Raw genomic sequence first — 26,225 nt, 5'->3', positions numbered from 1 at the left:
GTATTGTATATTTAAGTGAGTGTATCCTCAGGTTAGATGTGTTGATTGACTTTGAATGAATATTGTAGCAAATGTTGCCCTGACTGACTGTGACTTTTTGCAGGGGTCTCGCTCTCTTTCTCTATCTTTTTCATGTTGTTAGATGTGCTCTCAGGCACCAAAACCTGGCAGTGATTGATTTAATGTGAATCGGTACTCTGTAGTACCAATGTCCTTCAGTCGGTACTTCGGAGTTCGGTACACAACCGCACAACCCCTAAATATTATCAAGCTACTTCAGTCAAGGCCTGTGAACCTCTGTAGTGAATAAAAGTTTAAACATTTAGCAACTGTCTTGACCATGTGTACTGAATTGATTTTTTGCTCTGGCTCAGTTCTCGGAAATGAACTCTGAGCCTTGCATGAGTTGCAATTGTAAAAAGAGGCAATGCTTTCCTGTAAGTTGGTCACTCTGTCTTCCTGTCTCTTTTTTTCTCTCGTCTTCTGTCTCACCTCCTCCCTTTTGTATTTCCTGCAGCCCCCACCCTTCCGTTCACTGTATTGATCTTGTATGTCATCATGTTGGAGAACCAAAGGGGGGGAGAGGCTAACTCCAGATGTGAAGCGGCTAAACAAGGGTCCAAGGCTCTTTTTTGCTCAAGCGCAGGAGGGTTGGTTACTTGGGATTAGACCTAATACCTCAAATCACTTTGAATACTTTGAGGAAATGACTCATTGCTTTTGGTTTAGCCATGACTCTGGTGATGAATGTGAATATGAGTGACACACAATGACAGGAGAGACTGGATCATGTAATTTCCAAAAAGCTTTAAATCAAACAAGAACACTGTAATTCTCAAGCAAATGTTTCTGATTCACTTTGAATCCACACTCTCTCAGTACCCTTTCCCCCTCTTTCAGTGTGATTTCACGCTTACAGGACATTGACAAGGAAGTGTACATACATTGATTGTATTTGTTAGCATTTGCATACACGTGTGCCAATTCTCTGTATGGGTGTGTGTTTAGATGGCCAGTATACGTCTTTAAGTCAGCCCTGCCCACTCCTGACTATGCATATAGGATCAAATAACACTGCAAAGGAAGTGAGGAAATATAAGTGTGTGTGTGTGTGTGTGCGCAAACTTTCCTCAGTGGAGCAGCTCTGGACTTCCTCTCCTCTTTGAACAAAGGCTGACTTTGCCGGCTTTTTGTGTGTGTGAAACAGAGCGACATTCCTGGGCAGAGGACCTGCCCTCAGGCACAGAAAGAGCCACATGTATGCTCCCACACACTCATGAGCACAAATGCATGTCATGTTTTCCTGAAAGTGTGTGTGTTTTTGTGTGTTCTGCCCCCACTGGGCGGGGCAGTCCTGCTGTTCCTTATTTGGACAGTGGGTGGAGGGGGGGGGGTCGGGGTCACATGGGTGTACAGCAGAATCCTAGCGATAGGACCAAAAACTGAGAAGAAAGATCAGACGTCTTTTCTGGAGGGGAAGCACACCAGGGCGGCAAGTGTGAACAAAACCAAAAACGACTGAGAAGAAGAGCAAGAAAGCAGAAAAGAGTGACAGCTGTTGGACAAGGAAGAGAGAGAGAAAGAGAGAGAGGAGCAGCAGAACAGAGAGGGAGGAGAAAGGGGAGAGAGATAAGAGTGTGACAAACGGGAGGCATTTAGAGGAAGCACATGGTGTAAAAATGCCCACCAACTTTACTGTGGTCCCGGTGAAGGACAGCACGGGGAAGGCAAAAAAGGCTGAAGAGGAGGAGGATCTGGATGACAACAATGTGCTGAGAGAGGAAGAGGAGAACGCCACAGGTGAGATTAGGTATTCTTTTAGCTCATGGGTGGATAATTAGATATGTAATGCATATTCAAATGTACAACTTTATATGCTTAATAAATTCACAGCTTTCTGTTTTTAAGTGAGACTTAAGCCAGTCTGTAAACCTTTCTTAAAGTTTGCAAAGCACCTTTACCTTCCTGTTGAGACAGAGGATGGGGAAGCTGTCCTGAAAAGTTACAGGCTTTGCTAACAGTATCCAATGCAAGCTGATAATTTGGTTTTATTGCATGGTTTTCTGTTGCCTGTATTTGTAACTGTTTATGGTCTGTGTGTGGGTGGATAATATGCAGGGAAGACACTGAATTCTAGGGAAGGCTCGTTCATTTTCCTGGAACTGCGTGAGATGAGAGGGTTTCCCTCACACGCCACTTCCAATGTGAATTGGCATGGAATAGCTTTGCTGAATATCTTTCCCTGTATTTAGCCCCCTCCACACCACCGTTTGCCTTTTTTTATTCTTGTTTACTGAGTCTTTCAGTTATGCTGCCTGGTTCCATTGTGTTGTTGTAACAAACACAGGACCAGCACAGATGCTCTAATTTGGACACCCATGACTCCTCACATCTCTCTGTGTTGATTACCATTGACATGCAACTTCCAACATGACTCACCCACAGAAGACCTTACAGTGAACTTGTTACAAACAACAGGATAACAACTTTTACAGAACCTTGGCTCAGGCAGGATACATATTCTCAAGTTAAACCATGCTGGTTGGTATATTACATGTGAAGTTAAGCAAATCTTACACAGTTAGGAATACTTTGTAAAGCATGATATTTATACAGCCTGTATCTATCTAGTTGGATGTTGGTAGGAGGCCATTTTTGTCGACTCAAGACCAGTTGACTAAACTTTTTTCTACTATACTAAAAGCCTACACTTCCTGTCACACAGGATAGATGTTGAAATGGTCATTCTTTCTGGACGTGTTCATCAATGTGTAACATCAGAATTTTCTTGGAACAAAACGTTCTCTCTGGCTTCTGCCAACAGAGGCAACCTGATATCAACCTCGCTGAAGGCATAAAGCCAGGGAAACATTTCAAGCCTCTGTTTTTTTTTCTTCAGAATATTGAGAATTTGGAGGTCATGGAGTATATTTTACAAACTCCTCTCTAACATTCCATGTTTTGCCAGACTGTTGCTTCTTTTACAGCACTTCACATGGCGCTGAGTGAATCAGTTCTCAGTATTTAATTTCTGCTGTGGAGCTGCAATTACGGCTGCTTGCTGGGTTAGTTTTTACAGACTGTGGGGGAGAGAACGGCATTTTATTATGATGGTTGTGCAGCATGCTTTGGTTTCCCCTGTGCACGTCTGTGCGCATGCAACCGTTTGTCTCTGACAATGACTGAGGTGACAACAATAGTGGAAGAGCAGGGGGTGACATGTCACAAAGTTCATGCATTGGATCCACAGCCACAAAATTGTGTGCTGTCACTTGGCTAGTTGAAGCATTGGGACCACACACTTTGTACTGTTGCTGCTTTTAGAAGAACAATTGTATTGTTTACATACATCCAGAGGATAGCCTATGTTTACCAGACATAGCTGTTTGATTTGATGAGAACTAGATATCTTCGTATGGTTAAAATGATACCTAAAGGCTGGATGGACCGAGAAATAGGAATGGCTGAGGGTTTCCTTGGAACAGTTCTTGGTAGCACAAGTGCTGCTGGCTCACAAGTATGTTGTGTAGGGAGGCCTGAATCACACAGCAGTCACTGTTATTGATTATCCTGCTGGCTTGCTTCCCCGTTGGCTGAGTGGGGGGAGGTGAGACCCCACCCACATGCTGTAATGTAATGTACTCCAGTTCTGCTCATCCACTCTGAGTAAACTCTTTGTCCTACCCTCCCTCTCTAGTTCTAAGTTCTGTCTCTATCCCCATGCTTATTAATCCTCTCTCTGGAGGTCATGTCTATGTCATAGCCAACTCTGCATCTCATGATGTTATGGTGAACATCTGAAACCCTGAGTACCTTGGCAGTACAGCAGATAATGTCAGTCTCTGTTCTCTTTCTGGGTGTTGTTGTGTCTCATACAGTTTTCCAAAATGACCATCAATTGGCCTGTAGTTGACATACAGTAAAACTTTGGCAAGCAATCCAAATGTAATTTAAAAATAGACTATTTTTGGTCTCAGTGTAGAGGGAAAGTGTTAAAACTATGAGGTAGTTTACATAGTTTCTGTGCCTGTTCATGTGTCCTGAAAGATATTTGTGTCCCTCGACAAATGGGACATTCCTTTATGTCCCGTTCATCACCAACCCAAACAATTAACTGTCTTACGCGGGAATCGCTCTGCTTGTAATAAAATTCAAAATTGTGTGTAGAGGGATTTATTTTCCTGGGTATGTGAGCAAAATATCTTCCACATTCTACACATTTTCCCAGTAAGTAAATAGTAACACCAGATAACTGTAACCAGGAACAAAGCAAGACCTTACATACCACCATGATATCTTGGCCAGGTTATTGCTTTTTGTTTTACTCCTCTGTATGTATTCTCATTTAAACATACGCTGTTTAAAACATTTGAAACACAGTTCTTTGTTGTTGCAGAATTCTGATAGTGTCAGTGCACCGTGTGTAGCTGGACTGAAGGTCGCAGTTTGACTCTGTACTGCTGAGTACTATAACTAATCTGTGTTAGTTCTCCTGGAAATACCAACATTGTGGATTCAACATAAGGATTCCATCTGACTCAAGCAAATTCTTCATTTGAGGGACTTGATCTGTAACTTCAGGATTACACTGCCCTGCATTGAAGCTGCTTCTTATCTCTTTTTAAGGCCTGTTTTTAAATGTCATCTAAAACAAACTCATTTAACAACTGTCTCAAAGTGTTTTGTTTAGACAAATAAAACCCTATATGTCTTATACTTTCTCTGTTGCATAGGGCAGACAGGTTTTTGGCAGAACACGGTGTTGTAGATGGAGTATGATCATAATTTCTGTGGGAGTGGGTGGGGTAGGGTGATGTCTGAGCGAGAGTGTATATACAGTAATTGGCAAAAATTCTATTGGAGGTGACTGTTGCAGGAATATGAAAGAGCACTGCTGTGCAGACCTTCAGTATTGACTCCAAAAGAGTGCGTGTAAACCCTCATTTTGGTCAGTTAGTGCTTTAATTTTTGCTACACAGGGAATGCTACACAGACTTACAGATGATGCTGCACAAGGCCACGCCTCGTGAATAAATGACACAGAGAAGGTACGATGTGCAGCTCATGGCTTCAGTGGCTGTAGTTTAAGTGCTGGTTGTGGTTGGTTGTGACCCTCAAATAAATCACTTGTGTACAAGTTGAGGACAAACCTGCTATAGTAAATTGCAACTTTATTTCAGTGTTGTTTTAAGCTGTAACTGAGCAGGTGATCAGTGGTGCCTTGGGCGTTGCTGCTTCTGTCCGTTGGCCTGTTGGCCCATCTGTCCTAGACATGTGTTTCCTGTTTATTTCCCAGGCAGGTCTGGTTTTGTTCAAAGCAGCTGTGTGTAATTTGTTTCTCCTCCTCTCCTTATTATGTTGTTAAAACTCTATACTCTTTTGCTTTTTCATGCTGCCCATGTTACTAGTTGTATTCTACAAGCACCCCATGTAACATGGTTTCAGCAACCTGTCTGAGGTTGGAGTTATAAATGATACTTTGCAAGATTGTTTCTCCTGATTAAAGTGAGTAACACATGTTCATCTGTGAATAGGAAGGTTTATCCAATAACATTTCACTCATTAACATTCAATTTATCAGCCTTGTGCTGTTATATCAAGCTTAAATAATCACTCTTCATGTGTTTTTCGGCTAAGACAGTTTGTTTTTTTCGGTCAAAATGTTTACTAAACCGAACAAGTTCTGTTCCTATGTGTTGCATTAGTCTGCCTGTCTGCACAGCCATCAGTAATTGTTAAAATACAGCAACAGTTTCCCAGAGGAGAACTTCTCAAAATCTCCAGTGATTCAGGGTGGCTTCTTAGGTGTGGGAAATTTTGGGTTGTCAGTATTTAAGCACTTGGATTTAATGGAAAAGAAGCTCTGAGTTTACTAGCCAAGGTTATCTGACAAATATTGGGCACAGGCTATGGAAATCCATGATGAAATGTACTCATCATGTTATCTACTTGTGCATCATTTGGTTTTATTTATTGCAGTTCTCAGATTGTTTGGGGGAATGGAAGAGACTTCCATAATTAGACTTATGGAATCTACTACCTACTATAAAGGGCCATCCATACCAAGAACTATCAGTGTAACCATACTTTAAAGATAATGATGTTAGCATGCATGCTGCACATTTTTTCTGGCCTCCCCATCTGTACCACTAGGAGTCTTCAGCTTGTGCAAAATTCAGCCACCAGACTTTTAACAAAAACAAGTAGATTCTGTCACTTAACTCCTGTCCTGGCATCATTACATTGGCTGCCCATTCAGGCTAGAGCTGATTTTAAAGTTATTATTTTAACTTATAAGGCTTTAAACGGGCCTGTACCATCTTATTTAACTGAACTACTTTCTCCCTACATTCTGCCACACCCTCTTCGTTATATTAGTTTGAACCTCCTTGTCATCCCATCAATCAATAAAAACGTCAGCTGGTGGCAGGGCTTTCTATTACCGTGCTCCTTTTCTATGGAACGGCCTCCCACTAGATATCAAAGAAGCTACATCCACTGCAATTTTTAAGCCCCGCCTTAAAACATACCTCTTTACCCAATATTTTGGTTTAAACTAATTCATAACTGTTTTATTATTTTCCTCTGGTGTTTTACTATTGTCTGTTATTATTGTACTTGATTTTATTGTACAGTGTATTAAGACCATGTATCATAGTGATTTTGCACTTTAAATAATAAATTAATTGGGTTGATTTTTTTGATTGATTGATTGATTTGTGCTAAGGATGTGTTGTGCTCTCCTACTGTGTCAGCAGCTCAGGAAAATGGATGTTGATGACCTTTTGTGTTCTTCAAAGATAACCCAGATGGAAATGTTTAATGACAGTATTCAAAGATAAGAGGAGGTCGGAGCATTCAACATATTCAACAAGAGATTTTATTGACATTTTTGGAGTCAACATCAATTATCCTTGCAATCGTCAAAGACAAAACAAACTTTGTTTTCCTGGTAAAATCACATTTTGTATGTGTAATTTGCAATTTATATAAAAGAGGTAGGCTGCATTTAGAAACTAATACAATAAGCAATCCTGCAACACTATTCTTTTGGAAAATGTTCCCAAAATCAAGCTGGTTGATGCCCTATAAGTTCAGTAGGATTTTGATTGGCTGTCAGCGTGTCTATCATTCATCAGATTGCTCTGAAAGACATCATTACACTGTTGTTGTTGTAGTTGCAGAGTTGTCTGTCATTGTTGTGTCATTGTCTTGTCTGCACGTACCTCCTAATAAAGCCACTTTATGACCTTCAGCTAGATAAATCCCAACATGAAAAAAAGAACAATATCGACTCAGGCTTAAGAGTAGTTAACCTTGTACCTTTCAACCAAGTGAAAATTTCCATTCCTGCTGTTTGGATGGTTTAGTCAGTCTACTCTTCTCTGACTGCTGCTTCCTATTTCCTGTGCAGTGATCTCCTCCCCACTCCTCCTTCCCTCCTCTCAATATGGTGTCTCTGATAAGCCCAGACCAATAAGCACACACACAAAGATTTCTTTGCGCTCTATGTATTTTAACACCCTTGGCTGTGGTTTGTATGAGGCCCTCACTTCTCACATGGCTCTCATGTACATAGATTCGCAGATTGTACAAACACGGTCCCGCCTTTTTGACTGTGTTTACAAGCCTCACAAACCAGATGTCTTTAACAGTGACGTCCAGCAAAAAGGAATCCTGTTTTGTCATTTTTATTGGTGTTAGACTTGTTCACAATGTTCACAAACTTGAAAGTCTGAAAGTTCCACTCTTGGATTTTTTCCGGGACTTGTTGACTGGTAAACAACATCAGTTTAAATTCTGTACATTGTGGGTGTGACATGACTGATTGATGTCAGTGGAAATATAGTGACTTTGCTGTTCTAATCATAAGCAGTCCAACAAACAGGATTCAGTTAGCTCGTTGGTAAAACTCTGGTTCAAACCAAGCTACATTTTAATAGCTTTAAAATTGCCCCACCCTTAGTTGTGGTCACAAACAACAGCTAACAGCCTCTTTACTCTGCATGGCCCAGTGTTTGGTCACTGTTATTGACGTGCCTCACATTTACATCATCAAATGTGATGCAACACGTGTTGAGGCATTACAGCTCAACGAATACCTGTGGTTTTGGATATAAATGGCCATGTAAAAGTCTTTTTTTTTAAATTACAGCCATTTTAAGGAAGCCCCTAAATCTCCCCAAAATTATGAGGAAATTATTGTTCTTTATGAATTGTTTACCAGTTACATCACAGGTGAGGAGCCAAGAATTTTGTTATGTGCGAAATACAGGTTATCATGCATTCCCATTTTGTATAATAGCTGTCAGGCAGTATTTTCATGCAGTAGCCAGAGCCTCTTGGCAAAATATACACCAATCATTAAAACCACTGACAAGTGAAGTAAATGATGTTGATAATCTTGATACAATGCATTGTTCCTGTGGGAAATGGCTTCCTGGCATTCATGTTGAAACCACTTGACACACACCACCCACCTAAACACTGCTGCGAGGGAGGGGGTGCACTTGGTCTGTGTCAGTGTTTAGGCTGGTGGTGTGTGTCAGGTGGCATCCACATGAATGCCAGGACCCAAGATTTTCCAGTAGAACATTGCATTGTAACAGGATGATCAGTATTTTTCAGCTGAACTGTCAGATACATATACAAATGTGTTTTTTTATTTTATTTTTACTTTGCCAAGGAGGTTATGAAACTAGGATGGAGGATAGGTCTTGACCCAGAATAGACCCCTTGCTGATCTTGACGAAAAAACAGTTGTATTTAGGTGGCTGGGATCTATGAGTGAGTACAATTGGATGTGGATCCTAGATCAGGTGAACTTAAATTATGGTTAAGCAGTTATGGGTGTTCTAAAATTTAGATTGAAAAGGGCGGTCCTTTCAGCAGCTCACTGCAGACGAGGAGTCATTATGATTTGCCACTGCAGTAATGCTGGTGCCGCTATGTGGAGCACACAGATTGGTCACCGGATTCATCTATGGGTGGACTTGCTGACCACAGCTTCATCACCGAACCGCCGACCACATCTTTTGCCTCCTAAAGAAAAGAAGTTGGATGTTTTTGGATGATTTTTACACAATTAAATAACGTTTTTGGGAAAACTGAAATGGTGAGCGGACATTCCTGTGTTCTTCATTTGTTTGAATACCATTCAACACCATCCCTTATATTCAGTACTCATACTACCAGATGTTGGAAGCACATCCAACATCTGGTTCCTAGAGCCCTTCATATCCCAAGAAATTGTATTTGCTACATTAAAAGCGGACACTGGAAGTTATTAGAGAAGGGTAAGAGATGGGTCTGGTTTAAAGCAGGATATAATCCTATAGTTTAGCTTGCCAGCTACAGCTGGAGTTCATAGTCAACATGTGATTAGGGGAGCTTTGTTGTGTGGATGTATTGTTTATTTCAGAGTGTGGGAGAGTGACACCAACTGGAGGAAGGTGGATCTACTTCACTCTGTGTGTGTGTGTGTGTGTGTGTGTGTGTGTGTATGTTTGTGCGTCCATTTTCTGTATGAGGTCATAAAAATGGCATTGTTGTGCTTGTGGAGGCATCTTAATTCAAGGAAAGGGTGCGTGCCTGTGAGCAATCACATGATTTTGTAGGACATTTCACCAATGTTTCACAGATATCTGAAATGTTCATCAGTTTTCTACATTCTTTGGAACATTATAGATTCTCTGCATATATAATATCATTTGCTGATAAACTACACTTATTAAATCTAAGTTTGACAAATTCTGATACACATGTACATAAGTTATTAACTTGTCCAGTCCAGTCCTGAATTATTTAGAAGATATATCTTTTAGAAGACGATTTTCAAGTATTACATCCCATCTCAACTCAAAAACATGAATGTTCTGTTTATAAGTATCGGGTAGTGGCAGTGGAGTGACTTCTGTTAGTAGCACTTAATCTGTGCCAGCAATCACAAATGCACTATTTTTTGTGACCCATCTCATGCTTTGTGTTTACACATGGCAGTGAGGATTCAGGTGTAAGCTGCACTAAGTAACACTGATCCCACTGGCTTTGGCTGACCCTTGTTTTTCTTTTTTTTTTGCTTTGTGGCATACTTCCACCCTTTCTTAACCACTTCTACTATAGATAAATGTACTCTTCTTATATTTGCATGCAATACTTGGATTTGACTGAAAAATATTTCTGATGCAGATGTTGAATTTTACCCTGTCAGTCCATTTCCAACCGTCTCCCTCTTCATAGTATGGATGTTTTTTTAAGCCTCAAAGCCTATATAGACAGTAGTACTCACTATCAGTAAGTAGTGTCTTGCTGTCCTATCCCTCCCACCCATTCTGTGTGTTGCATAACTAGACAGTGTTGTTTACCTGAAGGGTTTAAAGGCTTAGGATATAATAAAATGCAACACACACACATAGACACACAAAGTAACTATAACAGCAGCCATCTGACATCAGACCAAGTGGAGCTTGATACTACTTAATCCTTCTTACTGTGTGATTTGATAGCCCCTCTTTAAGCTGTGCCTTGACACATCTGTCAATTTAATGATGCTGGCAACGGATGTTCAGTTAAGTCTTCACATGGTGTCTGAAAGATGGGTGGATATTGGGTGTTTTTTTTTTATTCAAGAGGTCAGTGTATTTGTCTTTAATTCTGAAATTATTCTTTAGAATTTGCTCTCAGAAATCAGACAGTACTGTCAAACTATTGTTGTCCTTAGTGAGTTGGTGATCACAGTGAAGTTGGTAATGACAGTAACAACTCCACACACAGGTGGCTCCAGAGCCTTGCTTTTCCCATTTCTGCTGAATGATCAGCAGCAAGTATGTCTCAGCGTGGTGAAGGTCACTCACCCGACTGACAGGCAGCCAGCTAGAACACGGTGCAGAAATTGAGCCTTTGCGTTTTATAAAAAGTTCAGGATTAGCCTAATCTGGTTAAGGGATTAGTGCCCACTTCACATGCTCTTAGACAGACAGATTAATGACCAGCCATGACAAAGGTAGACCGCAGAGGACTAAGTTTACCAAAGCTTTGGGGTAAAGGCTGGGGCAGAGCCTGGTCTACATTTGTCTAGCGCATAATAATTGAGTCAGAAAGAAGTAAACAAAGATTATTTAAATAAATCCATATTGATAATATTAGTGATTATAAATGTGTCATCAGCAATGTCCCCTCTAGCTGATACAGAGATACACGTGTATATATTAACATGAGGAACATATTTTTAATTAAATAATGACATGTATTCCCAATAAAACTATGTGTTGTTGTGCAGTAACTTCATGAGTCTTTCTGGATGCAGGGTAGCCTGGACGGCTTCATGTCCTGAAATGATGAGTGGATTAATCAATCAGTTTACAAAAAGCAATCAACAATAATGTATATAGTAAAATAGAGTAGACCCTGAATGTTGGCCAATATTCCACATACGGTATATACAAAACCAACTGCATAAACACAACTTTTTTGCAGTGTTCCCTCAAATGTGTTTGTGACATAGATATATAAGGATATTACCAGTTAAACAATAAACTGTATTGCCCAAAATGAAATCAGTGCACTGGAACCATAAAACTCAAAAATATTTTAATGATTATAAATCATCACAGTCATCTATTTTTACGTTAGTTCCTAGTTTTTGTATCTGAGCAAACTGGGCAATATATATAGTTATCACCCACAACACTGAATATGAATATCATTGATGAACTTGTTGCAATGCAGTGTTCTGCTGGGAATCTTGGGTCCTTGGACAGCATAGAGAAATGACAGAAAGTGGGGATGAGTGAGAGGGGGGATGACACGCAGCAAAGGGCCCCAGGTCAGACTTGAACCCCTGGCCACTGCAGCAAGGTCAAGGCTCTGTTTCACACTCTGCCAACTGAGCTACTGGGGCATCTCATATGTGGATGCCACTTGACATTCTGCACCATTCTGGACCACAAAATTATGACTGAAGTGTATTGAGATTTTTTTTTTTTTACATTTACTAAACTTTCAGTCAGCAAATATTTCTATAATGGTTTATGATAATCTATTGACATTAAAACTGATGTAAAGATGCCTGTGATTTCATTAGTCCATACTAGTATCCTCTCGTCCAGTATGCTCATGGTCATAGCCTCTGGCTGTACGTGCTGCCTGTGCTGTGCTGGTCAATTGACCATCTCCACCTATGACACCCTGGAGGTCAGACTGTAAATGAAACTGCTCACTCAGACTGCACCTGCAGCTGAGAATAGTAACAGTTATTGATTCAAAAGGATAGATGTAGCGCACAGCTTTTACTTTGGATGGCAAGTGCCACACTCTGCTCTAAAGCTGTGTCTGTTCTACTACTGATTCCTGCTTCCCTCACTTTCTTTGCTCCTCCCCTCTTGTGTGTGTGTGTGTGTTGAAACATGCATGCGCATGTGCGTTTATGCGTGTAGCAGGGATCAGCAGCTCTAGGAGGTTGAGTAGAGGGAGGTGTGCGTGTGTGTGCGTATGCATGCGCGTGCGTGTGTGTGTGCACATGTGCGCGTGGTGAGGGTGCTTTGTGATGCGTGGATGATGTCGCTGACATCGTCGTCACAGCCACTTTTTTTTCACACACACACACACACAGACACACACACACACACACACACAGTGTCACAGAAATAGCTGATCCTCACATTATCCAGCCAGCACAGGCAGCATTCCTGACTTCTGCACCTCACTGTCAGTATCTCGATATTTTGGAGCCCAGTAACTGGAGTTCCCCAGAGACCACTACTAGGACCCCATCCCCTCCACCCCCCTTTTTTAGCCTGGCTCCTCAGAATGGAGCAGAGGGCTGGCTCTCGACGGAAGGGTAAGTTTTTATTAATTGAGCTACTCCTTCAGTTGCCCTTCGCTAGCACAACTATACTCAGGCTTTTTCACTGGGGCTATGTTAAGGATATTTTGTTATATGTGCAGTGTTTTTGTTCTCCGTCTTTTTTCATAGGATTGGTTGGTAAGGATGCTTGTTTTATTGATGGGCTTTCTGTAGTGTGCCTGGATAGCATTTAGTGTGTTGGCTTGTATAATACTTCTGTTCAAGATAACTTGTTCCACTAAAGACACATGTTACTTAATAGGAGGTGTTAGTGTGTCGCTTCCCTATACCAGATTAATTGGAATTTTTTAACTGATGGAAAAGTATTTACAGTAAATTACTTTATTGTGCTTCACTCACTAAGTCTCAAATCATGATATTTTAATGAATGTGGTCATGTGTGGATCACTTTGTAAGAAATGCCGGCACTAACTGAACCAGTTGTGTTGAGAAATTCACCATATAAATGATTGGCTCACATTAGCCAAAGTACATATGACTCAAGTCATTTTCCTTTTTTCCCTCCTGCTTCTTAAACTTAAAGCTGATGAATGTTTTTTTGTTTTTTTTACATTAACCTCTGACTGGTTTTTGACATTCTACTTTCTCGACTCCCGTTGTCCTTCCCTCTTTATTTTTTTTCTAAGCCACAGGCCAACTCCGACAGTGTTAGGCAGCTTACAGCGTCGTCACAGCATGGCAGCTTAGTGGTTATAAATAGGATGCATGGTCATTTATTACCAGAGTGACCAGAGAGGCTGAGCCGAACCATTAGCACATCCTCAGTGTACCTGCTGTAAGCTAGTAGAGTGCTGATGAAGTCTGACTTCAGCCCGAGCTTCACCACAGCTTCTGTAGCATCACAAAGCGCTGAGAAGAATTAAAGAAACCTGATGGCAAAAGCGCCACATTCAATCTTTCACTAATGACAAATGACAGACTGATGAATAACTGCTTTCTGAGGCAGGGTCAGGGAATCCCACTACCTTATGTAACATCGCTGACTGTGATGTAAAAGAATGCTCTTTGAATATCCGATGTCAGGGCAGTGCAGCATGCAGCAGCATTGAGGATTTTCAAAACCATCTGCACATGTAACTGCTTTATGGTGCAATGATACCATGACTTTGACCGAAACATTGTACACTTGGGGAATTGTTTGCTCTGGCACTCACAAGTTCAAGCAGAATAAAGTTAGAGGCATTTTTTAAAATGTATTTCCTGACAGTGCTCAAAGTTTATCGTTTTGGTTTAAAGCTTTAGGTGTCAGTGACAGCAAGCTCTTTCATTGATTATAAGTGTGCAGTCAATTAGAGACACAGCAGTTAAATAAAATACATAAAGATATATGAAATGAGCCACATCATTTTTAGTTTCAGCTTCTTCATTTCTCATGTCATTAGGGAACTGATACAGCTTTTTCAGGGCAAATATCAATACAGATTAATAGTAACAATGCAGGCCGATAACCAATATTTGAAACCAATAAATATTTGCAGTAAAAACAAAAATCTTTGTGTCTATCTAATGTCCTGTATAGTCTCTAGCATTGTCACATTTTTAGGGGTCGTCTAATGCACCATAGCGCAGTGACACTCTCCTTGCCACCTGCACAAGTAGAACACACACACACACACACACACACACACACACACACACACACACACACACACACACAGAGCTCTCCCCACCGAACACACCTGCATACATTCATCAACAATTACACAAGAGATTTTACGCTTCTGCCTTTCTTCCTCTTTATTATAGACAGGCCTGTGGGTTGCTTGGATTCTGTATTCAGTCTGGCGTAATCTGTGAAAGTTTAAGTGTTATCATTTATGAATGTTAAAATTTCATGAATCACATCATTTGGCAAACACATTCAATATATTGAGATGTTACTCTGTTGTTTTGTCTCCACCAGTTCCAACAAAATATCTGTCTCTTTAACAGCCAGATGTTGTCATCTCCAAAAAGTAAAAAAGGTGAAAGAAACTTCAGAGTTTTGGAGAGCTGTAAAATTGAGTGACGTTCTTCTTTGCATTATTCTATGGAGGGATCTTTTAGAGGAACATGTCTTGAGATCTTTTTTGTCTTTTATGTGAATGGTTATTCCAAAAAATATTTTCACAACAAGAAAGAAAAGAAAGAAAAAGGAGTGAGCAATAAAATTCAATGTCTTCCATATGTCTAGCTTTGGTCAACTTCTCTTGGCTGACAACCTATTTGATGTGAGCAAGTTGGACAGAGTTCCACTGTTCACAATCTTGTCTGGTCTTCCTGTTTTGAAGTAACTGTCAAAATATACAATAAGCTATACATAGTAATTAAGAGATTTATTCCCTACTTAATTGTATGCCTGTCATACCGCAGAACATTAACTAGTGTTTGAATGGTATGTTTTGTTGTGGAAAATGGGGACATAGTGAAGCAGAATGTGTCCATTCCTGGCTCCTGTCATCACAATAGTTAGATTGTGACTGCAACAACTCAACACATTTCACTTCAGTACCAGATTTTATTGTTCAGAGGCAAAACACAATCATTGGTCTTATTTGACCTAGGCTTTGTTTGTTGGATTTCCTTTGCAGGCCACACTGATGACAAGTATGGGAGTCTGGCATTATGTTCAGACACCACCAAGCCTGTATACATACAAAATAAGATACAACATAAGTGTTGAGAAGAGGACAAACACAATAAAAGAGATTTATGTAGCCTTGCACGCACTTTTGTACGTTAAATCTGGCACATAAACTTATTTCACCATACCAAGAAAGAGGAAAGGATTGTGGCCTGTAGTGCAGAACTTTTCTTTGAGTTTAAAGTAAGATGACTCTTCAGGTACATACAGAACATTGTATATGCAAAGGCTGTAATCTCAGCTCAAGTACTGTGTGCTTAAAAAGCATGTTTATGGTTTCAGTGTAGTTTTGGGTTTGGTGGGATTCAAGGTTTGCATTTTTTTAATAGAATGTCTGGCTCCAGGATGTGTATGTTTGTATGAAAATATTTTCATGAGTTGCTCTGATGCACCTGATATTCAGCATCAGCACTTGGTAGCTTTATTTTTTTTAAACAATTGAGGTTATTTTTATCCTGTTGCGTGTGCTGTGAATTCAATTAAAAAAAAAATTATTAACATCATATATAATGTAAATGATTGCAAACAGGAACAAAGGTGCAGATAAATGAAGTTTAAATGTATCATTGCATGCCTGTCTGTTGAATAAATTCAGTATCAGGTACATTATAGTGCATGTAGCAGTATCACATGATAAAGATCACTTTAGCTGAAGACATTGTTAGGTTTTATAGATGGATAAATGGATGTTTTTTGCACACTCGGACACGCTCCTTGCAGCTTTCATCTTCAGTGTTACTCTCCTCCTCTCTCATGCTCTCCCCTACAGCAGGTGCATATTTGCCAACATTTACATAATTTGCTCTTCATGAACGAGTTTGTATATGCTGTGCACTTTCAGCATTCCTGGACTGACATGAGAACAGCTGATGTTAGAGTTTTTGCAATGCAGGATGGGTAATATTGTCAAAGAGCAGGCTGCCATCTTTGCAGTATGTACTTATTCAGTCATTGTAACTGAATAGATTTTCTCAGGGGAAGGCAGAGCTGGTCGAGGCTTTATAAATTATTTTAACTCAGCATGATCTGACGCTTTTCTCCCCAGATTTCAACCCACACATTAGGATAGCTTTTTGAAAGCTGAAACCAGACTACTTATCATTCAGTTTTTTATTTTTAATCCCATATAGTTGTAAGTCCCATTAAAAGAGAGAAAATTGACATGGATTTCCAGGAAGCTGAGTGAACTAGTCAAAGATAAATGACAACACATGTGATGTGCACAGAGGCCAACATCTGTTAACTAGGCCAGAGTCTTGTCACGACTACTGTATATGAATCTGGACCATGTCCCCTAGGACTGTTAGCCACAGCACACCAAAGCACACTCACACATACACATGTTAACGTTTACACACCGATAGTTACGATATGTTAACATACTGACTGACATCTACAGACATTGTTGACCTCCACCTTCTGTAGAATTATTGTTCTTTGTGCCTGTGCTTATTCTTTAGTACATAATCTACAATGACTGCAGTAATAGCAGTATTTGTGGATTTTTGGTGGCTGGTACTTTGGCCTAGCTTGGGTGGTGATTTGTAAGGGAAGCCTTAGGTCACAGGAGGAGTGGACACAATTTCAGACATTTTCAGTGTTTCTAGCTTAAAGCGGCCTGAAAGCCCAGCATGTAACCACGTTGTGATGGTATTTTTATTTCCCTTTAGACATGAAACATAAGATATAAAAGTTTTTCTCAGTTTGCTTCCTTTATGAACAACATTCAGAAATGTACACTGCCTCGTCTATGGCTTGAAGTACATTTTTGATGGTTTGTGTGTCCCCTGGTAGAAGTTGCCTCTACAGATGATCTTTTTTCTTTTTTTATAACAACCAGAAACATACCTCAACACATTAAACTACAACTCTACCTAACAATTTTTATATCATTATGTCTTGACAGAGGTGGAGTTGAGTCACGTGACTTGGTCTTGACTTAGATCTTGACTCACAAGTTTGATGACTCTAGCTTAGAATTGACAAAATTAAAAGAAAACTTGGATTTAAACACCATTGACTCGTTATTTCACTCAGACTTGATCCTTGATCCTCCTCTTATTTAAAAGGTAAGTATTCCATCAATCGCTAATTCACTGGCATGTTGCTTCTGTCCTTTACTGCCTGTCTGTCTCAGGGTTTGACACACACAGGGACCTGAACCTTATGGTGGATTTAGGTGCGCCTCTTTAAGTCTGAAATCTGTGTTGCCTTGTACGGCGAAGCATACAAGTGAGCACTGACAGTGACTTTTATGAGGAAGTGCACCTTGTAAAGTCAGAAGCATTAAAAATATCCTATTTATTTCTACAACAATAGATTTTAAAAACTCTCTATAAAAACATCGTATCTATTATTATGTTGCAACCCAACCAATTATTCTGAACAATAGGTTACAAAGTGCTTTTGTAATAATTCTAACTATTTTACTGCTGCATTTTTTTTAAAATACTTAAATACTAAAGTCAATATATATAATGTATAGTTTGGCTGGTAAATCATTTGCTTGAATGGTTTTTGTCATCTTCCACTCTGCCTTGGCAGTGAGTCATAAAGCTTATCTCAGCCACTAACACTAGACTATTAATTCCCACAGTACAGTATTTTTACTAAAACCATTTTATAGCTGTGTCACAATATATTTTCTTAACTGTATTATTTGACTTGTATAATGTCATGTAACCATTATGCTCATTCTGTTCACTTCCTGATTGATGTCTCAACCACCTGACACGTGGGCACATTCTAAAAGCTGAAAGTTCAGCTGATTTAGAAAGGATGCTGCCAGTTTTAGCCTGCCCCCAGGCCTCAAAGAGGATTTAGCTGGTGTCATTTAAGACAATGATTACCTGTGGTGTGTAGCAGCCTACCAAGCTAAGCGATGACTGACAGGTTGGTTCAGCCTAGGCTGCATCCTCACACTACAATGGTCATTAAGTTGTATTCATTCTTCCGTCATCTCAGTTTATGGAATCATGGCGCCCTCATCCAATGTGTTCTACTGTACCAATCAGACTATGTTTTAAAGAGCTTCTCAGTACAAGGACGTAGTGACTTTCCCTGTGATTACTGCTGCACTAAGCCATGCTGCAAGCCTCTTATTCCCCCTGCAGCTGGATCAAGCAGTAAAAGTTACCCATGAAATCCCCATAGCAGCCAGAGTTCACAGTAGGAAGCTCCACTAATGAATGAAGAAGATGTGGCAAAGAGCCGGGTAAACAATGGACTCTTATGATTGTGAACATTTCTTGTAGTGTCTGGGGCTACTATAGTGTCCCTTCATAAAATATTTTTTTTATAAACGAGTCTTCATGAACTAAATCACTTTATTATAGTACTTTTAATCGTTCACATTGGCCATGGCCACATCCATACCTGATATTTCCTGTAGAACTGAGATTGATAATGGAGATGAATGGTATATTTGAATAACAAAAAAGCCCTCAATCTGTAATAATGTTAATGTATTGGATATTTAACATGTTTTCACGGATCTGCATGGAATCCCTGGACAGAGCTGGTCTTCAGTTAGGTGTTCATCCTTTTAAAACAGAACTGAGGATGTCCAACAAATTTCCTTTCCTCACAGTGTATAGTAAAGTAATCCATTAAACTATGAATTCAATCGTTTCATCTCGTCCAACAGGGAGTAAAGCTGTAACTATTTGATAATTGATGAATCCTTTGAGCAGTTTTTCAGATGAGATAGCCAAACGGTCTCTGGTTTCAGATGCTCAGATTGGAGGATTACAGTTTTACTGTAAATTGAACTTCTTTGGGTTTAAACCACTCATCAGAATTAACAATTTGAAAATGTCAGTCAGCTCTGAGAAGTCATGCTGGATGTTTTTTTTTGTTTTGTTTTGTTTTTTCTGTGTAGTTATGGATTCATCTTTGTCAAGTTATCACATAAAGCAATACAAACACAAATTGTTTGCAGACCAAGTGCATGGAACAATAGTTTGTCAAAGGTAACCCCAGGTGGAGCGGCGGTTTGCCAATCCTCCGCCAATGGTGATTCACACACAGGGGGAAACATCTCCGCCTTAAAGATGAACCGCCATGAATTCACACAAAAAGCCAGCGCTACGGCGCCTAAAGAGGCATGACGGTGACGTCATGATGATGACGTTGGTGTGTTTTCAAGGTGTCTGTCAATCTGACTCCCTCACTCGTGGGGATGGCGGCTGACCGTTGCAGTGATTTATTTTCATAACCAACACTTAGTGAATTAAAGTTTTTTGTGGGTGACAGACGCTGTTTTTTGGGCAGAAATGTGACGAAGGGTCGGTAGGACAGGCGGGAGGACAGATGCTTCTCCACGTACAGCTGTGGGATTTTTTTCCTCATATAAGTTGCCAAAGACAGTTACTATGTCATTAAGTTGAGTGAAGGACCTGTGTAGTTAACTGACCATCCGATCGACACTCCCTCGCTCCGCACTGCCAGCTTATCCGTTCATTTCATACTGGTTCGGTTCACCAATAATACGGCACTGATACTACCTCCAGAGCGTTCAGTTAGAGCTTGCAAAGTGGATCCTCACCTGAATGTTTATCAGGTTCTGAGGTCAATACAGGCATTGGATTTTAATTAAATGGTAACTATGCGACTATTTTTTGCAAAATATGGCTCCATTTGTTATGCCTGGATGATGTGCTGCTGTCTCTTTCATTACCTGTAATCCAGTTATTTCTTTGAGGGTGCTCTAGTAAGGACAACTTTGTCCTTCACTTTAAGAGGTTTATAGTCACCACCTCCATTTCCTGTTGCATTTTCCCTCTAGTATTTCTTTTAGAATCCCATGTTTATTGTTTTGTTGTTTGTCTTAGTGACTTTAACTTCTAATGTTGTCTATACAATAGAACGTACCATTTTTGTTGGTGCTGCTGCTTTTGTCATTTTTCCCCTTAAACAAACCAAATGAATGAATTTGTTGTTGTATACAAATCCCTTACATCCCAGTTATTGGCATGTATAAATGAATACATTTTGTGTTTTCAATTAATTTGATGCAATTCAATATAATGAAAACAAGGGAAGCTTTTTTCTTCTTTCATATGATGAATATAAGGGGAGCACACACGCTCACACAGATATTTTCGAAATTACATCCCTAACTGTTTACAGATATCTTAGCCCAACACTCTACACTGCCTGTTCATTCAAAACATTTGCTCAGTGTGTTGTTGTATAGGCAGCAGCAAAGACACTGTTCACAGTCTGGTGTTAGAATGTCTGTGAAGATGGCTCGACTGTTGTGAGTTTGGTCGAACATAAGACCTTTGAAGTTAGGTCATCTTTTGCCCTACTACTTTGGTAGGAGCTCAAAATGAGATGAAATTCTTAATTAAGGAGTTAAAACAGATTGATTGTGATTTATTCAGATCCATTTTCTGTTTGTTTTATACATTTTAAAAGGCTCATCTTCCAAGTAAATAATGTCATCATGTCGTATGTTCAATGCTTCTTAGTTGGAAAGTTATTTAATCCTTAGATTACAAATTTGAAAACATTTTTCACATTAAAAGCTAGAAATGCATCAGCCAAATATCTCAACCACTTGCTTAGGTATGCCAATTAGTTCAATCTGTGATTGTCAAATCCACTTGCGCATGTGCTGTTGGTGCTGTGTCATGCATCTTTTTTTCAATGTGCCATGTGATGTGCGTGTTAACGTCTCAATGTCACATTCTGCTCAGATAATCTGGTGCAAAATTTTTTGGATTCAGTTCAGGTTTTGTAGTACATTTGGTTAGTTTTGTGAACAAGTTCTTGCTGATTATCTTGTTTAAGGCTGTCTTTCTATGCATCAAGTTGTTTTTATTGTTCTTTTCTCTCCCAGTGTATAATTTTGATGATTACATATGTTTAATAGAATCTTAATGGATAATAATAAGATATATTTTTTTCTGAAAAGTGTATCAATTTGCAAAAAACATACTGATTTGAGTGCTGTCAGAGTGTGGTTTGTTGGTTTTCTTCGCTCAGTTACATAAAGTCAGAGTCCATTTACATTTCTAAAGTTTAGATTTGAATTATTCATGCATTTTATGAGAAGTCCTCAACATGATATCCTGGATTATTAAAAATGTACATAGTGATATGAAACTCAAGTGCAGTTAAGTGCATGGCAGAGACTCCTCAGTGGCTCTGGAGCATTTAGTCTGCACTGTTCAAAATCAAAATACTTTCACCTTGATAATGGCTTGGGATTGTTAGCAGGAACCACTTGCATGTTGTTTTTTATGTTATCAGGTCATGATGATGAGATCCCTCTGACTATGTTGTGAACAGAATAGGTATGACCCAGACCCAGACAACACATGTTAAACCTAAACTACATTTGTTTTAAAGAAACAGCTGTGTTGTGTCTCCACAGGTGACGGCGTCCCAAAGGAGAACAGCCCCTTCATCAACAACACAGACATCGACAAAGGCAACAGCTATGATGGCACCAACATGGCCCTTTTTGAGGTAGCGGTCCTGTAGCTTTCATCATCATTGAGTTGATATAGCTTCTTCACACAGGCCAGAGTGATGTTTTACTACACTAGAAAACCAGTCTTACTTGTCTTTGCAATGTCCTTTTGGCCATGAAGGAGAAACCCCGAAGTCAAGTGATAGAAGCTGCAAATACATAATACATAATATACATAACACATAATATAATACTATTCTTTTTAAGTAAGGATTCACCAGCAGATCTAGTTGTGCAGTTTTTATTTTGAACCTGCCTGTAAAGCACAGCACTTGATGAATGCACTGTATGCAAAAGCATCAGGGTGGTGAACTAAATATATACACAAGGAGGTAAAAGTACCAATCTTGTCTGCACTCAATCCACCAATCAGAAAGTGTCCTTTCCATAAATACTGCATTCCTCCAAGTTTATTCAGCCAAACCTCTGCCAGGTGCCTTGCTCTGCCATTTGGCAGACCTTGTTGCTCTGTGGTGACTGGCACATGTATAGGATCAATTAAGCACAGCAGCTTCTAATTTCCCCACTCAGCATGAAGCCGACCCAGCTGTACTATTCTAAGATACTTTGAACAGTGCATCAAATATTGCACTGTGCATTTTGATCCCAGAAAAGTTTATGGTAACTGAATTACTCAAAGGCCAAAATAAAGTTATAAGAGTATTTTAAAAATCAAATTTTATATGCTGTCAAAACATACATTATATTACTGTTGAAGTTAGTCCAAGTGATACTTTTGTTCAGAACATGAACAGATGTTTTTCGTCTTGCAGGAGGAGATGGACAGCAACCCCATGGTGTCATCTCTCCTCAACAAACTGGCAAACTACACCAATCTCACCCAGGGGGCCCAGGAGCACGAGGAGGCTGAGGAGGACGAGGGGCCCAAGAAGAAAGCTGTTAAGGTACATGACCGGAGAGCCTTGTTTATACAATGTCTGTCAGAGCTATGAGGTGGAGTTGTCTACATACAGTACAGTAAGGTACCATAGAGTTGCATATTAACAGTTGTACTTTTAAACATGCTGAACCTCATTACATAACAGGGTCTTTGACCGATGAAGCCCTGCCGTTTGTTTTGTCCTCAGAACATTCTGAGTGGGTATGCCAAGTGGAGGACATTATTTTCCTCTCCATAGCAGCGTTTTGTTTCCACGCCTACCCTTTTCCTTATGTACCATTGCAGATGCCGCAATAATGATTGTTTTGTTTTTTAAACTCTATGGTATGCCATTGATTTACAGTGTGTAGAGGAAGTTTGGAGTATCGATTTACAAGAAATTGAATTAGTCCAGCAACTAAGCCTGTATTAAAAACTGAATTAATGGACCCATATCAGAGAATTTTATTCATGTATAACCAAACTCTTTCAAGTATTACTCTTCGAAAACAACAAGCTTCCTTTGAGGCAACACTCTCATTTGAAGGCTATATTTTGTGTAGAGAAAGGGCCATTTCTTTAAAGGAACAATTTGTAAGATATGAGTTAAGTTAAAGTTAGAGTTAAAGTTTATTAATTTATGCAGAGATGTCTACTGAAATTAGCATGCTAACCAGCAAGCCCCTGCCGCTCCCATTTCATAATAGCATTTTGTTTGTCAAGAGGCAATAGTCCTATAGCTCAGGTAGTTCCAGCTGGGAGATATATATAATGCCAGCTAAATGTGTGACAAATAAACTTGATAAACTCACAAAATGTCAAGTAATGAAATATGCTTGCTTTTATTTGCTTAAATAAACAGGACAATTCAACCATACACCATCACATTTCTTTCTTTTACTGAACTAAGGCAAGCTTAACCACCTCATTAACTCGTAGTTAAACACACTTAAGTCCAACTCGACATAAACAAAATCAAGCTCACTGTCTTTTGACAATTACCTCTGGTTTGATCTAAATAACTCACTTAATTTAAGTAAGTAAAATGTGAAAATATTCCAGCTCTACACATCAATGACTCTCTTTCAGTGTTCTGCTGCTTTATGCCTCTTCTGAGCTGCTATAAATCACTTCCATACTGCATCTTTTATCTTAGAATTGACCTCCCTCATTCTAAGAGGCTGTGTTTACTCCTAGTCTGGTTTCCTGCTGTGTTCACTTAGGCTCCCCCGTGATCTGAGGTCTCAGTCCAAACAAACTCTTCGCTCCTTGGCTGACCAAGCCCTGAACCGGTTAGCTAACTATAGCTAGCTACAGCCAAGGAAACCTAGCAAAGAGCAACAGTTACTCTGGTGAGCTGCTGCCTCCTATGTTTTTGGAGCTACTTTAGAATACTGGCCATATTCCATAATTTACATCCTATTGGTTGAGTGACAGAACAGCTATCAAAGTCCAGTATATAGATGTAATAAGAAATATACTGCTGATAGTCCAGTACTCTTGTGAGTCAGCCCAAGCCTTGCTCTTGTACGACAGTCACAAATGCTCTTGTTTTTCTTCTGGAAACATTGGATACTCATGTTTCAATTTCTTTGAGAAGAAAAATTAAAAAGTAGCCACAGTGCTGCCATGTGGCACATACATGCTTCTGTGACCACAGCTTCAGTCCCATGCCAGTTGCTCCATCCTGTCCCCTGCATGGAAATCAGCCTCGGGCACCTCCCATTGGCTTGCAGGGACTTCTTATTAAAGAATTAGACTGACACCATTGTTGCCCCTTTTTGCCTGGACCGGTGTGACTTGTGCTGTACATTTGGAGACACATGGCTGAAAAGGTAGCTACTTGTCAATCTGAAGTGATCGATTCAAATGTTCGTGTTTTTTGTCAGAAAAAATGTAATATGTTCCTGTTGCCTTAGCCTCCTTACATGCTGTTGCGAAACTACTGTTTTTTGCAAGGAATGCTATGTTTTGGGGTGGAAGCATTGAAGGATTTTCGACAAATTTTGTTGCTGGTTACGGGGCAGTTACAGTGGTTTATATGAATGTTGCCTGATGTAAGTCTTAAAACTATATCAAACAACAGCTTTATTCATGTTTTGAAGAACATTAAGTACGATCTTTACATTGTGGCAGCTTTTGCTTTGCAATTATGATGGCATGTCAAAAAGCTGGTTAGAATAAAATGTTGCATGAGTTAAAACATAGCTTATAAGTCATTATCAAGAACAGGAAAATGATTCAGGATATTCAACAGTGTCTCAGATGAAGAAACTGTATGTATATAGATTGGATGCAGTGTTGTTACTTGTTACTGACAGCATTGTATTCAACAAGTATGTTTTATGTTGTCTTAGATAAGAGCACAAAGATATTGTAATTGCATGGTCATGCTTTGTCCATTGTGTTGCAATTAGGGTGAGGAAGTCTTAGCCAAATTGTCTCATACCATGTACATATTACTGTATATAAACAGTTGTTGCCCCCCCTCACTGCCCATTAACATAGGCCTTGTTTTTCCCCCATTCCCCCTCTGCTCTTCTTCTACCTTGTCTTTTTTGCTGCTCATAGTTGCCAGCATTGCCATAATTCTCACTTCTCCCATCTACCTCCTTCCCCTTCCTATTACTAATCACACATTAATCAGTTTGACTGATTGTCTTTTGTCATTCTGTCCTGTTTCATCCCTTCCCCTCCTCCACAGAGCCCTCAGATGGGGACCTTCATGGGCGTCTACCTTCCCTGCCTCCAGAACATTCTGGGCGTCATCCTGTTTCTGCGACTTACATGGATTGTCGGCACCGCCGGCATCTTGGAGTCCCTGGCAATTGTCGCCTTGTGCTGCTCTTGTGTGAGTACTCAGCCCTCATGAATAGTCTCATGATTTATCCGTCTTTGTTAGAACATTTTGCACCCCTGCTCGTATGTTTGTTGAATACAGTTGGCTGGTCTGACTCATGATATGGTACTCATGATATTGTACTTTATCAAGGTTTTTGCAGTTTAAGCCATTAGGGGAATGACGTGCAAGAATATATAAGAGTGAACTTAAGGTACACGTCCAGCTCTTTAATGCGTTATGAATACATTAGAACATGAGTGTGAATATGTGTCCATATGCTGCTGGAGTGCTGTGCTGATATTAGGGGCAGACGCTGTTAACTTGATGACATCAGTACTGAATGACTGGCAAGTTGGCATAGTGGCCATTGATCCCTCCTAAATTTAGCCGCTGTGAATGTCCATATCCATATATATATACGTTCCTTGCTTCTAATAGTACCTGGCAGCTTGATGTGTAATCCCTGCATCTGAAAAGTGTCAGAAACATAGCGACATGCACACCCACACAGTGGCTATATTTGCAAATCCCACA

At 39.8% G+C, this 26,225-nt stretch overlaps 1 protein-coding gene across 4 annotated transcripts in view; it reads left to right on the top strand.

The window, feature by feature from the left end:
- The window catches only part of slc12a7b (solute carrier family 12 member 7b), a 63,000-nt gene that overhangs the window by 14,624 nt on the left and 22,151 nt on the right, over positions 1 to 26,225 (top strand). For 3 of the 4 annotated variants that reach the window (XM_037078921.1, XM_037078918.1, XM_037078919.1), the window contains exons 2-4: positions 21,871 to 21,965; positions 22,743 to 22,874; positions 25,554 to 25,700. In XM_037078921.1, the coding sequence (XP_036934816.1) occupies positions 21,871 to 21,965; positions 22,743 to 22,874; positions 25,554 to 25,700 (374 nt within the window). Of the gene's footprint in view, positions 1 to 1,424; positions 1,801 to 21,870; positions 21,966 to 22,742; positions 22,875 to 25,553; positions 25,701 to 26,225 lie in introns of those variants that run through there. The other variant, XM_037078920.1, reaches the window with a different exon arrangement.

This window comes from Acanthopagrus latus, chromosome 19 (genome assembly GCF_904848185.1).
Source record: "Acanthopagrus latus isolate v.2019 chromosome 19, fAcaLat1.1, whole genome shotgun sequence".
In the NCBI taxonomy this organism is placed as follows: domain Eukaryota; kingdom Metazoa; phylum Chordata; class Actinopteri; order Spariformes; family Sparidae; genus Acanthopagrus; species Acanthopagrus latus.
Note: the sequence above shows the minus strand (reverse complement) of the source record. Positions and strands in the feature narration are given on the sequence as shown.